This window comes from Rhododendron vialii, chromosome 12a, assembly GCF_030253575.1.
Source record: "Rhododendron vialii isolate Sample 1 chromosome 12a, ASM3025357v1".
Lineage (NCBI taxonomy): Eukaryota > Viridiplantae > Streptophyta > Magnoliopsida > Ericales > Ericaceae > Rhododendron > Rhododendron vialii.
The window spans coordinates 34,293,867-34,313,757 of record NC_080568.1 but is presented as its reverse complement, the minus strand read 5'-3'; the positions used below and the strand labels follow the sequence as shown (position 1 = coordinate 34,313,757).

The window sequence follows — 19,891 nt, the reverse complement described above, 5'->3', positions numbered from 1 at the left end:
TGGATAAAGAGCTGTGCTACGTGCACAGCAGCTGTGCACAGCGGCCGTTTTTTCCCGCCTCGGGTCGCACAAAGATGATCGGAGCCGCTCATTTTGTTCAAAATATGTTGTTTAAGGTCTCTGTAAAAAATAAGCTTCATTCGATATCGTTAAAGGCGTTAATAAAACACCCAAAATCACTTCAGAATTTAAGCCTAAATTCTGAAGTGATTTTGGGTGTTTTATTAACGCCTTTAACGATATCGAATGAAGCTTATTTTTTACAGAGACCTTAAACAACATATTTTGAACAAAATGAGCGGCTCCGATCATCTTTGTGCGACCCGAGGCGGGAGAAAACGGCCGCTGTGCACAGCTGCTGTGCACAGCATGCTGTGCACGTAGCTTTTCTGGTGGATAAAGTAGTTTAAAGTGAACTATCCGTACATGGTGAAAGTTTTGTGATTGAAATTCATTTTGATAGGTTCTTCCATTTAATTAGATTATAGATGAAAACTTAAACACTTTATCCGTCTATGGGTCTACTTATTTTTATAGCCATGCCACCACAACATTTCAAGTTATAAAAAGTCATTTCGGCAACACACCTCTAATTAATTTTCTCCCATTGTACTACCGTCATACTTGGGTCATTTAATTGTTGTAATCATAAAATGGGAGTGCGCATAATCTTTTTATCCTTGGCAAATAGAATTTAGTGAAAATTCTATGTAATTATTTCACTAAAAGTAACAAAAAAAGAGTGCAGTTATCCAAAAACAAAAAACAAAAACAAAAAGAGTGTGAAAATTATTTCCCCCGAAATATTTACCAATAAAATCTGTCTACACAGATAATCTGTGCATAGATTGTACATAGATTTTGTTGTGGGGCCCATCACGGATCCCACACAAACGATCCGAGTCATTCATTAAACGTAAAACATTTTTTCAAAGGTTTCCGTAAAAAATTAGCTCAATCCAATACCTATAGATACTTGATCTAATCATCTAATTTTTCATTACTAGAAAATCTGAATGAAAATTTAGATAATTGGATCGAGCACCTATATGTATTAGATTGAGCTTATTTTTTACGGGGACCTTTGAAAAAATATTTTACATCTAATAAACGGCTCAAATTATTTGTGTGGAACCTGTAGTGGACCTCACAACAAAATCTGTGCACAGATGTATGTGTGATTAGCAGAGTTCAATATTTTACTAGTACCACCTGCATATAAGAAAATACATTGGGGGGAAAACGAGATTTTTATAAAAGTTCAGGGTTCTAAACGTAATGCACCCGAAATTCATTCCTCTTGTCTGAATGGCAATTGCGAGGCATAAAATACCGATTCGACACCATACGGTGGAAAAAACCGATTCGATACGAGTCATACGACACGGTTGACGTGAGAACCGGACAGAAGAGCACCGCCACTACCAGTGCCAGTAGTAACAGCAGCGGAGGAGGCCCATCGTTGATCAGCTCCGACGCCAAATTCCCAACCATGGCGGCGGAACCAAGTATCACACCAAAAATCTTCCTCTTCCTTCTCTCTCTACTCGCCTTCGGAGCTTTCTTCGCCCCCGTCTTCGCTCCCCTCCCCTCTGGGCCCTCTCTCTCTTCCTCCTCTCGCTCTTCCCGCCACAAAAAAGTAATCCATCTCTCTCTCTAGAAACTTATTTCGATGATTTATGCGAACTGCAATTGTAGTTATCTCTATAGTTCTGGTTAGCTCTTGATACGGTTTAGATTATTCAGCTACAGTTGTGTTGAAATGTTAAGTAGGAAAAGGATGCGAGGTTGAATTAAGCTTTCTGATTTTTTGGCACTCGAAGAAAGTGGAAATTTTCTCGACTAACCATTTCACAATTGTAATTCTGGACCACATTGTTTGACTCAGTATAATTGAGTTGTGATCTGAGTGTATTTTCAAAATTCAGGGACTATTGTTCTTCACCTGCTGTTCTGAATTTGGAATCGATGGTAAAATAGGACGGGAAAGCAGTTTCCTTTTGCGAAAAGTTATATTTTTTAGTTTTATTTGCTGCAATTGTTTTGAAATGTTAAGTAGGTGAAAATGAAGGAACTTATGATCCTCCGTTGCTGTTTGACCGATCAGCGATAGTAGGGAAGGTTAGGAGGTTAAATTAAGCTTTCTGATTGTTTGGGGCTCGAAGAAGTGGAATTTGCTCGAGTTGACTATTTCACAATTGTAATACTGCACTGCATTGTTTGACTCACTGTAATTGAGTTGTGATCTAGATATATTTTGAACTTCAGAGATTATTTTACTCATCAATCATAATGGGTTCGGATTGTCATGTTTATTTTGCTTGTTCTTCACCAGTTGTTCCGAAGTCGGAATCGGTATCAAATAGAAGAGGAAAACAGTTTCTTTCTACTACAATTGCTTCTTCTTTTTTTTAGTTTTTTTTCCGGCTACAATTGTTTTGAAATGTTAAGTAGGCAAAAATTATGAAGAATGTTCTGATCCTCGGATGACAAGTTGGAAAGTCATAAATTCTGATTTCTCAAGTTGATCAGTCACCATTGCAATCCTGAACCACATTGTTTGACTCAGTGTAATTGAGTTGTGATCTAGGTATATTTTTGAAATGCCTGGATTATTTTGCTAATCCTGACTTTGGATAATCATGTGATATTTGCTTGTTCTTCACCTGTTGTTCCGAATTTGGAATCTGTAGCAAAATAGAAGAAGAAAACAGTTTGTTTCTACTTATCATTTGACTGGTTAATATATAATTATGTAGAAAACCAAAAGAAGTAGTGATGTCTAGAATGAAACAATCCATGATACTGCTATTGTAATATTTTTGTCATGGATATGAACAATGAATGGTGATTTCCTTTGCAGTTATTTTTATTCCCTTGCCTTATCCATGAACCACAGACAGAATGAGTTCCCTTGTCTTTGTTTTGTTGATCAAGTTATGTTCCTGAGATAGGACTTAATCATTGTCTTGCAATGAAATAAACCAAATCAAACCAAACCAAACCGAGCCTTATGTCCCAATCACTTAGGGTCGGCTACACGAATCCTTTTCCTCCATTGAGCTTTGTCAAGGGCCACTTGTTCACACAAACCCATTATACTCATATCTTGGCGCTCAACAGCATCTAATGTCAATTTAGGTCTATCCAAAGCTATCATATCCGCTCTCTTAACTACTGCATCTCCTGGTCTACAGTAGCTCTTATCTTTTTCTTCCAAAAAAGAGTTCAGTAAAATTGTGATATCTTTTGTCTTGTATGTCCCTGAATGGATGGCATTGTTTGGTTGAATCAGGTAAATGCTCGGCAGTTTGGGATTGCCGATGACATGTTCTGGAAGGATGGTAAGCCTGTCCAAATTATTGGTGGGGATTTGCATTATTTCCGGATCCTCCCTGAGGTACTTCCCTTTTGTATTTTGTAAACCTTTTTGTTATAATATATTGCATCGTGTGTTTGACGACGAGCATGATGTATTCTCGGATAATTCTAGGCATAGACAAAAACAAGGTAAATCGCAATACAAATAAGGAAAAATCCAGGATTTCTACTACCCCAGTTTAGTCCTGTCAATCTGGGATCCCCTTTTTTCCATCGGTGGACTCTGGGTACAGAGTCTGCCGAGCCTAGCCTTTGCCGTCCAACATTGCAATATATACTCAAAGGTGGACCTACATATTTTTGTCTTGGGGGTCCCTTAGAGTACATGTCCTTCTAGAACTGTATGCAGAGAATATGCATAACAAGATCTTGATAATTGATAGAAAAACGACTGTTATGTTGGAAATATTTTGTGCTTGAGAGAATCTGTGGTTTGATTTTCTGATTTGGTTTTTGTTTTTGATGATTGAAGTACTGGGAAGATAGGCTGTTGAGGGCAAAGGCATTTGGTTTGAATACTATTCAGACTTATGTTCCTTGGAATTTGCACGAACCAAGTCGGGGGGAGCTTGATTTCGAGGGCATTGCAGATATAGTTTCTTTTTTAAAGCTATGCCAGAAGCTGGATCTCCTAGTTATGCTTCGAGCTGGACCTTATATATGTGCTGGTAAGACAAACTTTCAGTTGTTCAAGGAATTTGAAACAATGCTTTGTGGTATTTGCAAAATTTGTCAATGTTTCGCATCCAGCCTGTACTCAGCTCATGAAGCTTGAATCCAGAATGCCAAGATTGGCTGAGTATTTGATTTTTCGTTCATGCCTTGCCTACATTATCTTGACATAGTGCCCAAGAGTGGATAGGTTGTTTGTTCTACAATAGTGAAACTTTAGAAGTCCACGGGAGTTTATGTAGTGTGTTTGTCTGGCAACAAAATCGGGCAAGAAACTTGCATGATAGTGATATTTCGTACTACTTTATTTCCCCTGCCTTTAATATGTACTCTTAATCTCATTGCTTCCTCTTGAAGAAAGCATTAGCTTTGTTTGAACTTTACGGTGCAACACCATGCATTTGGATTTTCTACCAAAATGATTGTCTCCATCTTTCGTTTTTCGTTTAGTTTCTTCCGTTCATTCTCTTCCTCTTTACTTCGACTCCAATCGGCACTGTTTTGAAGGCTGATAACAGAAAACTGGGAAATTTCCTGGAAGTTTGGCTCTGACATTCTTTTTTTCCCCTTATACTTGAAGCTCATCATTGTAAATAACTTATGTGTATTATGCATATGTATTTTTTGCTTGAAGCCATTGCTACTGGCATTCTTGTACTGTCCAAGTTATATTTTTCACTTCTCTTCCTTTCAAGTTCACCTGGACTCATACCTGTGGCTATATTTCATAGGCACTTCTGAATAAGTGAAATACCCTGATGTGATTCAGATTGGCATGATATTTGTATCAATCTTCTGAACACTTTCCATTGTTTTGTGTTAACTTTCTTTTTGTAAACTCTTGTCACTACTGAAAGTTCTTGGTTGTAATTTTCATGACTCGTGACTATTTGAATTTCCTCTAATTTTCAGTTAAATTGTCCCCATTAATAACATCTGTTTTTTGCAGAGTGGGATTTGGGGGGATTTCCTCCATGGTTACTCGCCGTTGAACCAGCTCTCAGATTGAGATCATCAGACTCTGCTTTCCTTGACTTGGTACATTTTCCATTTGTATAAACTCATATGTTAGATATCCTAGCATATGAAGGTTGTATAAAAAAGTAACTGAGTTCATGTGACTGGTCGAGTTTCAATAGCTAGTGTTGTTCAATAAAGAAGCCATTGTTTGCTCTGTTTTAGAACCTCAGATAATTATGCTTTGGAATCCTTGTTTTGAAGGTTGAAGTAGCCATTTTGTGCGCGTAGTTTGGGATCTTTTTTTTTTTTTTTTTGTCCATTCCTACTAGAACCCTATATTGTCGGTGGGCAGCGCTTAGCACTAGTAATAGTCCTTTCCTACTTCACCTTTCTTGAAAGTGCATTTCTATGAAAGTAGGGGTTAAGATGGCTGAACAGATTCAGTTGCACCGTTAGATATTTCCAACTTCTAAGTATGAAAACGAATTGTGTCAGATCACTATTCTCTAATAATTGTAATCTCTGCTACCAAAGGTTTATGTATCCAGGAAAAGGATGGAATGCTGGTGGTTACATTGCTCTTAAGGTTCTATGCAACCAGTTATCTCACATAATTTACCTCATAAAGTGGATGGGTTAGAATAAAATTTTTCGGGTTTCACCATTTTACTTGCCAAAAAGAAGTCATACTAGTTTTTTTCTGTTTGCATAATTAATCCTGTGTTTGTGTGAGTTCACTAAATGTCCAAAAAGCTTAAGCTATTAGAAAAGGACCAAACAATTCATATGATGCAAACGTCCTAGTTAGAGTGAAACATGTCAAATGGGGCAAAAAAAAAAACCCTAAATGGAGAGATTTGTGACCTCCTCCAATCTGTGCTCTCATACCGTGTTAGAGTACTACTTGCTCCAAAAGCTTAAGCTATTAGGAAGGGTCCAAACTATGCATTTTAAGCTTTCCAACAATATGACGGATACAATAATATCCACCAGGGGAGGAGGTGTTAGCAATTCCTACATAAGATGGATAGTGGGATTTGGATAGCAAGGAATCTGATGGCAACAAGGACATGGGGCATTCCTCATTATGTTCCTTATCTTATCCCAACTCCCAAGCGAGTAAGGTTGAAAATATTCCCAAGATTCGATGTCCCAAGACAAACATTCCTGGACGTCCAATGCCCCTCAATCCTATCTCTAAAACAAAACCAGCCTTATATTTATGACCTTTATCCTTTTTGTTATGATAGTAACTGTAATGGTGGAACTTGACATGCATGTAACTTTTACAGGTTGAAAGGTGGTGGGGAGTATTGCTTCCACTGATAGCCCCTCTTCTTTACGGTAACGGAGGCCCTATTATAATGGTTCAGGTAGTGTTTCGCTGCTTGTTCTTCTTTCCTTTAGATACTTTAAATAATCGTTAAAGGCGAAACCTCGTTAGACCACGAGGGTCTGGGAGAGACATTTGGAGCTGTGTTGGGTGTCCATTTAGGTTGGATTTGGACCATTGAAGCTTAGTTTAGTTTGGTTAATTGGAACCATGGAGTTCAGCTGTTGCCTTTTTAGTATTGTTTGACTTCTTGTACCTAAAGAAGTTTTTGATCTATCATTGGAAAGATTCTAAAACATATATGATATAGTGATATACCTTGAATAGGATTAATATCATTTACAGAAACGTGCAAACTATTCGGCAATGCCCATACTCCATTCTGGTCACGACCAATAGCTAAGGGAACCGAGCAATAATGGCTGCTTCCTCCTTGTCTTGTGAAAAATCCAAGAAAGGGAAATATTTGTATCGAAAAGTGAAAATCAAGATGAGGTGGTCTGGTCTTCTATCCGTGGATGCTTCCTTCTCTAAGTACTTTGACATCCCTTGATTCCATAAAAACAAATCGAAAATGTTTGGACAACATTTATAAGGACTGGATGCCTGTGCCTAATGGCACGTCAGAAAGTAATATAGTCTCAACTCAAATAAACTACCTGCTCTACCGACTGATCTCCGCGACAAGTGTAATTTACACATAGCGTTAGTTACCATTTTGAGATGTTTTCCTATTTTATCATTGAAGGCAACATTTAAAAAGTAAGGAGAGAGATGGTTAGATTCATTACGCGAATATTTTATAGATCTTTTGAAAAAGGAAGGATCTGACGACTATAATTAAGTTAACTTAAAATTATGATTGGACGGTCGTGGATGTTACTTTGTATGTATAGACATTTTTTTGAAAATTCTCTCTGCTTTATAATATAGATTGTGCAATAAACTGTTACATTGCTGACTGTTAGGCATGCGTATTGAACTTGATAGAGTTCTCATAGTTATGCTGAGGTTGGTTATGGCTGGGATATGTCCTTCAAGGCATCTTGACTCTGGAAAAACTGCTACATTCTACATGTAATACTGAAAAGTTTTGCACTCTAAAGGTCCATTAAAAAAGAGATATTCCTGCAAAGTTTACATTTCTTCAACTTGTTTCATGGGATTTCTTAATGCCTTCAAGCTTGCAACTTAGTGATGTTCCAATCAATGGACTTTGTTATGACAGATTGAAAATGAATTTGGTTCCTATGGGAATGACAAAGTTTATCTTCATCATCTTGTCACATTAGCTCGGGGACATCTTGGGGATGCAGTAATTCTGTAAGTGGTTTTTATTGCCCGAGACTTCTCAAATATTTGAGTTAACTTCTGGCATCTGTACTGGTGTTCTCAAAGATTCTGATGTTGATTGGTTGTTAATTAAATTCTTCTTCTTTTATTTGGATTCATGAATAAGTTTTCCATTTGTACTTTGTTCAGAGCAAGTTGTATGTGCACCTGTGTGGTTAATTTCTTTAGATATTTATTTTCTGAGGGGGTGTTGATGATCTTTCACCATTTGGCTGAAACTTGTTGCTTACTATAAAAGTTTACGTCTCCATTTTCCTTTTCCTCTTCATGGTTTCTGTATGCATGGGTGAAAGATATGCAGTTTGAGTCGTGATGGATTTGCTCTAGAACCTCCTATGTATGCTAATGCCTAGCTATCTTGAGCTAATTTTCAGCTCATTTTCGTGTCAAGTCCTTTCTTTTCAGAGTTCTCTCTTATCTTTTGTGTTGTTACACTTTGTTGGATGCACAAACACCAATGAAGTAGCGCATGCCAGTGAGGTTACTCCTTATGATGCCAATTATGTCTTTCTTTAAGTTTTGTGATCCATGACATAGCGGGAATAAATTCTCCTTCCATAGATTGACCAAACTAAAGTGATCTTTTAGGACAATGTTGTCTATTCATTTATCTTCAGTCTTTTTCTTGACCAGATAGTTTTGGTTTCCATCGTCCAGGTATACTACAGATGGAGGCTCGAGGGAAGCTCTAGAGAAAGGAACCATACGTGGAGATGCTGTATTTTCTGGTTATTTCCCCCCCCTAGAAGCTAGATATAGCGGCGCATTGATGAGGTGTTGATGACGAGGTTCTGTGCTATTTTTCCTTGGATCCATGCTCTGATACCATGTTAAACCACATTTGGTTGCCAGACTGGATAAAAGGGCATAGGTTGACTATCCTGGGGGTATTGTAGTTCCCATGCTTGGCTGGGAGCAGGTTGGACAGTGATAATTATACCATAAGTGTTTGTATCAATTAATTGTTATTCTTTCCCACTCTAGCCCACCTTCACCATGTGATGGAGTTATACCGCCTTCATGAGATAATGTGTACTATTCTGCCACCCTTTCCAATTGTCAAATCTCATGGATAACTCACCCAATCCCATCTCCGTTATATACTGAAACAACCTGCCCTTAAAGTAAAGAGAGGAGATTTAGATGAATGAGAGAGGTTCATTCCTAGGGTTGCCTACTCTAACTATTTGCACTTACAAAATGCGCTAATATATTGCCATAAATGCCCTTAACAAGGAATAGAACAGAAAATTTAGTCATGTTCCTTGTGGAACAACTTATGTGTTTTCCTTTTCCACGATTCCGTAGGAAGTTGTGTTAACTAACCTAATAAGTTATTGATCTCAATTTGTGATTTGTAGCTGTTGACTTTACGACTGGGGATGATCCATGGCCTATCTTTAAGTTGCAGAAGGAGTTCAATGCCCCGGGCAAATCACCTCCTCTTTCAGCGTCGGTATTTCATTTTGTACTCAAATAGTCTTACAGTGTGATCGGTTCAGTTTGATGTTGCTCATTACATTTGTTATTTCAGTGAGTTTTATACAGGTTGGCTTACTCACTGGGGGGAGGAGATTGCAAAAACAGATGCTGATTTTACTGCAGCTGCCCTGGAAAAGATTTTGTCAAGGAATGGATCTGCTGTGCTCTATGTATGTTAATTTTATTATTTTCAGGCTGCGAGTGGTTATCAACATGATACTGATATCACTTTTTGCTTTTCCACTTTATAGATGGCACACGGTGGGACAAATTTTGGTTTTTATAGTGGTGCTAACACTGGTGCAAATGAGTATGATTACAAGCCTGATCTTACTTCCTATGATTATGTGAGGAAAATTGACCTTGTTATTTGAACTTGCTTTGCTGAATTTGGAGCTTAAGTATCCCACTTATTCAATTCCTCATGCTCATTAAGTCGATACCTTCTTTCAGGATGCACCTATTAAGGAATCTGGTGACGTGGACAATGCAAAGTTCAAAGGTATTGAGGGTTTTTTTTTTTTAATCTCTTTGGTGCTATCTTGTACTGATTGTTACTTTGGAATCTTGGACGAAAGCCTCTCCGTCATCTAAAAGTGAAAGTACGTTTAGATTTACTGGTGTTGTATATGGCTTCTTGGCTTCTTATGTGAAGTTTTCGCTCATTAATCATTATGTCTTCCAAAGTTGGTCGACATAAATTTAGGACGAAGTGTGGAGACTTGCTATGTTGATGTTTGATTGAGAAATTCAGTATCCTTTGCTCACGTGATTGGATATTCAGTGAAGGACCATGACTGTCCAGACTCAAGTATCAAAGCATAGTCACTACTAGCAGAGATTGCATTAGCAGAAGCTTCGGATCAGCCTCTGCTATTGTCTAAAAGTAATGGTTCAACAAGGGGAGCCCCAGGATGATGATCATTTCCGTGTTTGCATAGTGTTTGGAAGAGCTGAAAGAGCATAACTTGAACTAACTAAAAATTCTGAGAGATTAACCTAGGTCTGTACTGATTGCTACTATGCAACAAGCTTATATAGCTGGCTTCTTTGTAGTGATCCACAAACTGTGATTTCATCGTAATGTCTGACCATTTACTCCAATTATCCATGTGGTTCTACAGGCAGCCTGTTACCTATTAGCTAAGAGCATCCGCAATGGGGATAATCAAAATCAATAACCAAAATGTGCCACGTCAGCATTTGATTATCCATTTTGTTCATAATCAAACTTAACAAACTTTACTTCCACATTGTTATTTTTGCATCCCTATAAAAAAAAAACCCCACAATACGCAATGCACCTATATCCAATTACATACGAGTTTTAATCACGCACCCGACCACACCAAATTATTCTTCTCGATGAGACGATTCTAATGTGTGGTGTTTTTTAGTTTTTTAGTTTTGAATTTGGTTAGTGGGTTTGATTATTGAGTTTTAGTTATTGGTAAAAGTTGTTAAGTTTGATTATGGAATGGGTGGAATTTGATTATTTGCTAAAAGACTTGTAACTTTGCTTATTACAATGTGAGGTATTTTTTTAGCATTGTTGTTAAGTTTGCTTATCCATACCAATTTGCTTATTACAATGTGGATGCTCTAAGGTCATGATGTTTCACAGCTATGGTAGCAAGTCTCGTTCAAATTTGTTGACATTGGTTCTATGATCCTAGTTCTTTTGTCATTCTCGCTGTCAAGGGCAACAAGTTCAGCTGAACTATACTTGACCATATGTTTCCGTGCTATTTCAACTCAAGGGCCACAAGTTCAGCTGAACTACCATGTTTTTCCTTTCAACTAATGGTTTTTTGGGTATCAATATTAAACTGCATTTGTTTATGATGGTATTTTTCGTATTCTCTTCCAACTTTTGAATATGGTACTGCATGCAGCTCTGCATAGCGTTATAAAGAAGTACCATGCAGCGTCTCTTCCTTCTGTTCCTTCTGATAATGAAAAGACAGGATATGGTCGTATCCGGCTACAGAAAAGTTCAATCCTCTTTGATACACTGAACATCAAAGGTGCTAGTCATGTCGCTCAATCTGAAAGTCCAATTTCAATGGAGTCTGCGGGCCAGGTACATGATGTTAATGCTCTGTTTCTTGTAAAGTTCATCATCTGTGGAAGTTCGTACTGGTCAAAGTGGTGACTATGTACTCTGCTAAAAGTGAGCGTGTTTTCTGCTCACAGATGTTTGGACTCATGTTATATGTATCTGAATATCGTGCAAGCAACAATGGTAGCATTCTTTCCATACCAGAGGTACCAACCTTCCTCCACATACACACGTCACGTGTATCTTGATGTGATTTCTTTAAAATTAATATCCTTTGGGCTGCAGTAGTTCTATAGACTTTAGAGTTTGTAAAAGCCGCGCTGTTCTATCAATTACAGGTGCATGACAGAGCTCAGGTGTTCATTTCATGCCCTTCTAAAGTTGATGCTCAACGACCAACGTACATCGGTACAATTGAGAGATGGTCAAATAAACCTCTTGGTCTCCCTTATACTGGTTGCCATTCCAACACTAGCTTGTTTGTTCTGGTATTTGGCTCGTCTCTCACTCTTGCTTATAATTAAATTGCCTTTGGGATGGGCCAATCATTATGGGCAGACAATGTTACAAACCTCAACCTTAAATGCTAGCTATTGAGGTAAGGTGCCCTCATGCTAACATACTTGTATATTATTTTGAAACTATTCGACATGGGACCACCCCCTGCCTCTCGCGTACAAGCACTAGGATTCTCAATCACATGTATATGATCCTATTGTTCTCTCTATTTTGTGCGTAACTAGGAAGCTTATCGTAATTGTATAATGAGAAATACAGTAAAATATGTCTAGCCCTAGCTGAAAACTCAACTTTGACTGGCATTTATAACTCCAATAGATGTTGCAGTATCCATTAGGCTTTGCTAAAAGGTCACTGAATAGGTTCAAGTGAAAAGTGACTTTGCAACACAGCAAGGGGTTATCAACAAGCTTCTCCTTGCCGCTTAAAAATATCAAAATTGTCATACTTGGTACATGAAAAAGTAAATGGTTTATCTTTGTTTTTAATCAGATTCTTATCCGATCTCTTGTAGGTTGAAAACATGGGTCGGGTAAACTATGGGCAATTCATGTTTGACAGGAAGGTAAAATCCCTTATCCAATTCTTATACTTCTTATATCTGGTGTCCATGAGTGAGCTCTTTCACTCGTAAATAGTTCTGGTCATGCTTTTGTCATGCTTGGTTGTTTCCAAGAAGTTTATGGTGATTTGGCCCTATGGGTGTGCCTAGTTATGTAATAGAAGACTTCCTGAATCCCTTGCCATGCTATAGTCCTTTATGCTGGTTATACTACCTTGGTAGACCTGTCTTAGCTAAAAAAGGGATGTCATATTCCCTGAGGTTACAATATGTTGGAAAGTTCCTTTCAACTTGCCATGGCATTGTGCTAGCCAATCATCTCAGCTGTACTGTGCGAGGTGATAATTCATGTGACATCTATCATCTGTGTCAAAGTGACGTTAGCATTTTACTATATCAAAATGAGTGATTCTTGTATTGACCTAGGTTGCAGTGGGAGCATCAGGGTGCCATTGGACATGAGATACCCTGAGGCACTTGAGAGATTCCAGTTTAGAATCGTTCGTCCCAACATCGCAAGGCCTGAGTAGGAAGATGTAAGAGGTTGGAGAACAGCTTGACCTGGTTTAGATCCAAGCATATTGAGGCAAGCAGATCATCTGTGCCTTTTTGAAATTGTCCCTCTGAGCAGCTAAGTTGATCAACCATGGAGGGTAGAGTGCCAAAGCACATTTAGCAGTGTACCCTAAGGCTCATTTCTTTACCATATTTGAATCATCGGATTGGACTACAGACTCCAGGGAACCACATATCCGATGTTTGGTTGAAACTTTTGCAGTTAGGATTAAAAAATCGTCACACAAAAAATAGGAGATTTATTACCCAGGGAGATGTGGTATAATTTATTTGTCGATACTGGTATGATGGCAATACATATAAGATAGGATGATGAATCCCTTCACTATTATCCCGGCCGAACAAACCGGGTTTAAGTGCACTTGTCACCTTGATAGGCTGACATTTGGAAACCTAAGCATTGATGTGGCATGCCACATGAACAAATTAGGCCCATATACCTTCTCACTCAGTCATAGGGCATCGTCTCCATCAGTAATTATGTGCTACTGTTCCTTAGTGCTGTTGACACATTGCACCTACAATTTTCATTTCTCCCGAAATCTGTATAATGGAGATTGCTGAGATCATGAATTATCCAGTTTTCTTTTACAGGGTATTTTGTCTTCTGTTTATCTATCTGGAAAAGCTCTACATGGGTGGAAAATGTTCTCAGTTCCTTTTTCGAACTTAAATGGAAAGCAGAAAGTCAATCCTATTTTTCAGCTTGCTTATTCTGAAATCATCACGTCTTCTGCCCACAAAGAATTGAAACACAGCTTTGGTACGTTTTCGTAATTCTCCTTAATAGGTTGCGTAGAAGCAGATTTATGAAGAGTACCCAGTGACTAACATTTTACCAATTTTGAAATTCCTGATTCATTTCTTTTTTAATATTTTGAACACTGTTTGTTGATTGTTTACTTGATTTGCAACTCAATCAATGATAAAGAAGAGTGATATAAAATGTTGCAGTGATCAGCATTTGATCTCTTTCAATGTTGTCTATGCATTTGTGCAGACAACTCGCAGAAAGAACCAGCTTTCTACGCTGGTTATTTCACAGTTGATGAAACGAGCCAACTGAAGGACACATACATCTCATTCAGGGGCTGGGGGAAAGGGATTGCATCTGTAAACGATTTTAATATTGGAAGATATTGGCCGGTAAGATACTAATTCAATTTTAGTTTCTTCCTTCTCAGTTTTCTTTGGCTTTTGTCATTTGTTCGAAATAAACTTTAAATTGCTATTTTTTGCAGTCATTTGGACCACAATGCAACCTTTATGTTCCGGCTCCAGTCCTTCGACATGGACAAAATGTTGTGGTAGGCATTACTTTACTTGGAAAGATCTTGACTTCTTAATTCTCTTGGTAAAAAAAGGACATGAAGTTTATTAGCACCTCTAATGCAGACATCAAGAGAGACAATCGAGAGAGAGATGCACAGAAAAATACCAAAATAATGTTCTATATCTTCCTTGAAACTAGGATCATGACATACGTATCCAGCCTTATGCCTGATCAGTGTTTGATCTTCGAATTAGTTCTTTCATCTCCATTTAAATTGGAAGGGTTTTTCACTTGTCCGGGGGTCTGTCACTCGAGTGTTTCAACTTTTAATCTCCCTTCTGACATTTTTAACTTATGGAAGGTTCAAGGTGCGATACATAAACTTTCGAGGATAATCTGTGTGTGAATTGTAGTCTTTGGGATCACAAAATATACTTACACATGTACCTTGAATGTCTATCATCCTAGATGATTTTCTCTGGTTGAGATATCAACATGTGCTTTCTATTTCTGAAGTCCGTACTGGCATGCATTTATGTTTGAAATGAACAGTATGCTATTGTCAATTTAACTTCCTTAAAGTAATCAAGTGTAGAGTTAGTTAGGGGATCCCCTTTTAGTGCATTTTAAAACATTAAAATTGCAATATGATTCTTGAATGTCCCCAAAACAAGTGGGAATTCCTTTGGTTTTTAATTTCTGTATCCTCTCTAAATTTACCAGTAGTGAGTATCTTTGACTCATGATGGAGTACAATAGATAAGATATATATATATACAGTCAGGATCAGGTCAGGAGGTGTGGACCGGAGCTCCGGTCCGCACCTCCCCATTTCTCACATTTCCCGATTGAATTTCGATGATCTGAGCCGCTCAATGTGTTCAGAACGTGATTTTAAGGGTACCCGCGAGAAATCAGCAAAAAAAATGACCGGGAAGGGCTTGATCTGAGCAGTTTTTTTCTGAATCGGGAAAGGGGAGGTGCGGACGGGTGCGGACCGTAAGGGTGTGGACTTGATCTGGACTAATATACAGTCAGGATTAGGTCAGGAGTGTGTGTGTGTGTGTGTATATATGTGTGTGTGTATATATATATATATGTATATTCCTTTTTCTAGAAGAAAATAGATTAGATTACTAGATGGGAAGAGAGAATAAGAAACAAATGTATGTGGTCGGGATTTGCTGAAAATTTCAATCCATCTAGATACTGCCGTACAAGTTTGCATAGAGCTCCTTCAATGGTCTTTAATATAAAGCTTAAACATTTTCAGAGTATGTCCACACTCCACACCTAAAACATGTATCCGGTTTATTGTTTGTCAGATATCCTGATTACTAGTGATGTAGCGATTACTACTCCATTTGTGTTTCAATTTGATTTAATTTTCTTTGTTGGTATCTCAGGTTATACTAGAGTTAGAGTCCCCAAATCCGGAGCTTGTGGTTACCTCTGTTCATCAGTCAGACTTCACGTGCAGTTCAAGTAGTTCAAAGGTGCATCAGCTTTGAAAGCATTGATACTAATCATACATTAATTCGCTGTTCAAAAAAAAAAAAAATACATTGATTCTTCTGTGTGATGCACGAGCGCATTAACCAGCTAGGATGATCAAGTTGGCTGGAGCTTGAGTTTCAGCACCATGTTCATTAGCTTCCGCTTCTGGCTTCTACAAATCTTCCACCATATTGGTATATGGAGTGCGTGACGTAGGGTAGGGTATTGTATCTTTTTCGAAGATTAATGAAATTTTTTCGCCGTTAAAAAGAGAGAGAGGGTATTGTGTGTGCTATTTCTGAGTCTTTTGTGGAGGACATGAGTGGGAAGAACTGTAGACAGAGCAGGGCACCAGACCAGCACACACATCGAAAGGCAACAAAAATTTGTAGAGAGAGAGAGAGAGAGAGAGAGAGAGCAGAACAGCACACACATCGAAAGGCAACACTAATTTGGAGAGAGAGAGAGAGAGAGAGAGAGAGAGAGAGAGAGAGAGAGAGAGAGAGCTTGTATACCATTGATTCTTTGACAATGAAGGTCAAAACAATCGCTACATGGAAAATAAGTGCGGTTTGCTTTCTTTGCTGCACTGTAGTAAGTTGTAACAGGATGTTGGTAATTTGCAAGATCTCAAGACCCTTAATGGGCTATTGTCCAAAATGGAGATTTTCCATTAAAGAAGTCATTCTCCCTGTAAGAAGTGGTGCATGAATGACTCATCTTGTCAAAATTCCATAAGAGAACAGATTGCTAGTTTCTGTTATAACTCATGAGCTCAAAGCAAATTTTCGAGCTCTTGTCGAATTTTTGTAATGACTGTTAGATGGACACCTGTTAAAGTTGCTCGACTGACAAAGGAATAAATCAATAGCAGAAAATCCCTGTAAAGACCAAGGAAGCTCAACTTCCATGAAAAACCAATGATTTGTTACTGTCGTGCAGCCTGAGTAATGTTACGGACACAGATGGGAGTGATCACATGTCCGGAATGGTCCGATGCATGAAGTGGATGGCCCTAGATTTATGCAATACTGTCTGTGCCCGTAGCATTTATGCATATAACCATGAACAAAAGTAATTTAAAAAGCTTTGGATAACAATTAAATTACAGGCTTGCTATTTTTCAGTTGCTTATACATCCTAATACAATTATGGTTACATTTCGATGTACCCAAAGTACAACAAGAAGCTCACTGGGATCAACCAGCTCTGGAACATGCTTGTATTATTAACTCCCTATATCTTTCAAAACGAAATAGGGGAAAAAAAGAAGAAAAGTTCACTGCATAGATTGCTTAGAAGAGTCCTTCTCATCCTGTTTTGATCCTGACACAGCTGCAGTCGCTGCAGCTGTCATGGCAGCCGCAGCTGCACCCAGCTTTACACCACCAGCAGCCTTCATTGCACCAGCGATCTTTGCAAATGCAGCTATACCTCCAACGAGCATTGCCCTCAGGGCAACTGTTGGTTTTACTTCCATGTTTTATGGTACCTGGAAACCGCGCATAGTACATTAGAATTGCGTAAACATCATATCTATACTCTAAACCCGAAACAGAATGTCAGTTTGTCGAAGATGTAGTTGTAAAATGTGAGGGAATCAGGGATATGCTGCAGCATCCCTTGAGCAACAACCAGTGCTTTATATAAACTTCATGTACAACCAAAAAGGAGAAAGGATGATTTTCCGTGTCTAAGCTGAAAAATAACCAAGACAAACCAAACCAAACTAAACTGAGCCTTAAGTTCCAATCCATTGGTGTTGGCACTGTGCCTAAGCTGAGAAATGAAAAGAAAAAAGATCAACCCTGCCAAGCAGCAACTTCAATTACCAATCTCCAAAAAGTAACTGAATTCGTCCTTAATACCAACCTCATCCGAACAGAGGTTGTGTAATCAGAGAGGCAGTTGGTAGAAGGTTCCTGATTCTGATTAAACATCTTTACTCACTAAGGAAGAGAGCTAGGAATTTTATTAGTAAGATTATAGGACAGGGTTCTCTTCACGAAGAATGTCATTGACAGAAAAAGGGCTAACTGTGATAACCTACACAAAATGCCAAAGTACTCGACAAACAATAAGGATCTTGCTTCTACAATCATCATCTTCATCAGAAGAATAGTCGTCAAAATCTCCTCTGAGAATTGTCTTTTATATGCTCATTGTTGCGTGTTCTGCAAATGCTTGTTATTTTTAGGATGCGAATAGTAAAGTAATTACCAACAAATTAGGAAGGAAGAGGTAGACAAAAATGTACGTAGCACCAACAGAATTATGTCGGAGATAATTAGAAATGTTAATTGGTGACTAATAAGTCAGTTAAAAATGGTGGTTCAAAGGCAGTTGAAATAGTTAGCCAAAATTTGGCTTTAGCACCATTGGAGTAGCTCAGTTAAATCTGGCAAAAAACACAAAAACACGGTAGCAAGCTAAATTCAACTTTAGTAGCCAAAAAAATAGCTAGAACCATTGGAGTTGCTCTAAGTCATAACTCATAAGCGTAGACTATCCACCAAATGGCCCAGGTAGGCCTAACAACCTCATATTGAACCATAAAAGATAGCCAACAAACAAAAATAGCTCTTAAGCCTGTACATAGGATAGCTCGGAAGGTCCTTTTGTTGCGCTCCATCCAGAACAGCCACATCACGCACAACTGAGATGAATTGCCATGGCTTCATATTCGGGCTACAAGACTCTAACGTAAGGGTGAGCAAATCCCATTTTAACCTGTTCAACGTGACTGATCCAACCAGCCAAACTATGCCGCAATCAGTCAGTTCTGACAAGACATTCGGCTAATGGCGCACCCCCTCAACCTGAACCCGTTCGATCCAACATAATTCTATAAACTGCTACAAGACACGTGCCCTAAGAAGACTATGACAGACAGTAATCTCCATAAAGGAGGGAGCAAATTTTACTCTCTTTCACGAATCACGAAACCCTCTCTCTCGCACACACGAGTCATAGATCAACATCAACATGCTATTATTAAGCAAAAGTTGAGGACTTTAGAAAGAAAATATTTGTTTTTTCATAGAATTAGAAAGCTGTAAGAGTACAGAACCTCATACATTTTCCAAAAACATTGCAGGGTTTTTCTTTCTTCATACTCCTCTTAAAACCATAGTGTTATCAGTTGACACAGCTTCAAAAAACAGGGTTTTTTTTTTGTTTGTTCAGAGGTTTCCTCCCTTCCAGCTGCAGTTTTGGTTTAAATCAATTGTAGCAATCAGAACCCTAGACAATATAAATCAATGGCATCAATGCGAAAAACAACCTCCAGGGTTAAAAACAAATGTAGCCAAATTGGCATAAAACACCTGCAGCTTGATAAAGATCACGTTCACGTTGGTACTAATAACAAAGAATTATTGAAAGTAAATCAACATTAGAACAGATTGCCAGATATAATCATGAAAAGAGAAGGAGAAATCAAACACCAACCTCAAGCGGAGGAGGTTGATAAATTCCAATTGAAGGCGGAGCACGCGCCTTCTTTAGTGATAAGATCTTTAGGACGAAGAAATCTCACCTCCTATCTCTTGATAGTAGAATAGCAAAGAAAATACTCCCTTGGAAAGAGCGAGGGAGAGCGAGAGAGGTGTTCCCCTTTCCCCTTCTCAAATGGAACTAGAACCGAGGGTTGCAGATGCGCCGTCGACAGACACGTCTTTGGTGAGATTTGACCAGGACCTGCTCATAACCGGGTAAGGTTTTGAGCTTCAAAACGGCCTTCTGGCAGATTAGCGATGGACTGGGGAGGTGCTGTCCGGGTTGAGCGGGCTCCGCTTCGGTCTTATTTTGATAATAAATTTTTTTTACTTTACAAAATTCGTTGAATAGATCAACTATAAAAAAGTGTTTTAGTTAACAAGCACATAACTTTTTTAAGCTGCGATAATAAGCGTAAAAAAAGAAAGTATTTACGTGTTCAAATGGGTGCCGCTATTCGCAATCTTTTATTTTCTCCCGTAGCCCACTACATTTCGGTAAATGGTTGTTAAAAATCATAAATAACATTTCGGTAAATTGTTGTTGAAAACAAGATTATATTTTGGTAACTACATGTCGAAAATATGTTCAACTTTCGGTAAACAACTGCCGAACATGCATTTTCGGTAAACATCTGTTGAAAAAAATATTATATTTCGGTAATTGGATGCTGAAAATATATCTCAATTTCGGTAACTAACTGTCAAGTATAATTGAAAATTT

General features: G+C 38.3%; 2 protein-coding genes across 5 annotated transcripts; one reads left to right on the top strand and one right to left on the bottom strand.

Annotated features, from left to right (window-relative positions):
• Nucleotides 1-1,312: 1,312 nt before the first annotated feature.
• Nucleotides 1,313-16,367, top strand: LOC131310734 (beta-galactosidase 17). 3 transcript variants are annotated; one of them, XR_009195294.1, is made up of 20 exons: nucleotides 2,638-2,739; nucleotides 3,296-3,400; nucleotides 3,854-4,049; nucleotides 5,003-5,091; nucleotides 6,306-6,386; nucleotides 7,575-7,669; nucleotides 8,357-8,427; nucleotides 9,061-9,151; nucleotides 9,234-9,351; nucleotides 9,433-9,528; nucleotides 9,635-9,683; nucleotides 11,077-11,264; nucleotides 11,378-11,449; nucleotides 11,582-11,731; nucleotides 12,277-12,327; nucleotides 13,495-13,663; nucleotides 13,901-14,046; nucleotides 14,142-14,207; nucleotides 15,580-15,887; nucleotides 15,946-16,367. XR_009195294.1 is itself a non-coding variant. In XM_058337912.1 (19 exons), exons 1-19 carry the CDS (start codon nucleotides 1,493-1,495, stop codon nucleotides 15,682-15,684), a joined length of 2,085 nt encoding a protein of 694 aa, XP_058193895.1. In that variant the 5' UTR covers nucleotides 1,316-1,492; the 3' UTR covers nucleotides 15,685-16,367. The 3 variants fall into 3 exon arrangements, 2 of the variants coding, with proteins under 2 accessions (XP_058193896.1, XP_058193895.1); XM_058337912.1 differs by lacking the exon at nucleotides 2,638-2,739 and adding an exon at nucleotides 1,316-1,639 and having other exon boundaries at nucleotides 15,580-16,367; XM_058337913.1 differs by lacking the exons at nucleotides 2,638-2,739; nucleotides 14,142-14,207; nucleotides 15,580-15,887; nucleotides 15,946-16,367 and adding an exon at nucleotides 1,313-1,639 and having other exon boundaries at nucleotides 13,482-13,663; nucleotides 13,901-14,042.
• Nucleotides 16,368-16,745: 378 nt separating this feature from the next.
• LOC131310741 (uncharacterized) lies at nucleotides 16,746-19,397 on the bottom strand. 2 transcript variants are annotated; one of them, XM_058337921.1, is made up of 2 exons: nucleotides 19,121-19,397; nucleotides 16,746-17,162 (listed from the first exon to the last, which is right to left on the bottom strand). In XM_058337921.1, the coding sequence occupies exon 2, from the start codon at nucleotides 17,148-17,150 to the stop codon at nucleotides 16,950-16,952; it is 201 nt and encodes a 66-aa protein (XP_058193904.1). In that variant the 5' UTR covers nucleotides 17,151-17,162; nucleotides 19,121-19,397; the 3' UTR covers nucleotides 16,746-16,949. The 2 variants fall into 2 exon arrangements, with proteins under 2 accessions (XP_058193904.1, XP_058193903.1); XM_058337920.1 differs by having other exon boundaries at nucleotides 19,115-19,396.
• Between the last annotated feature and the right edge of the window lie 494 nt (nucleotides 19,398-19,891).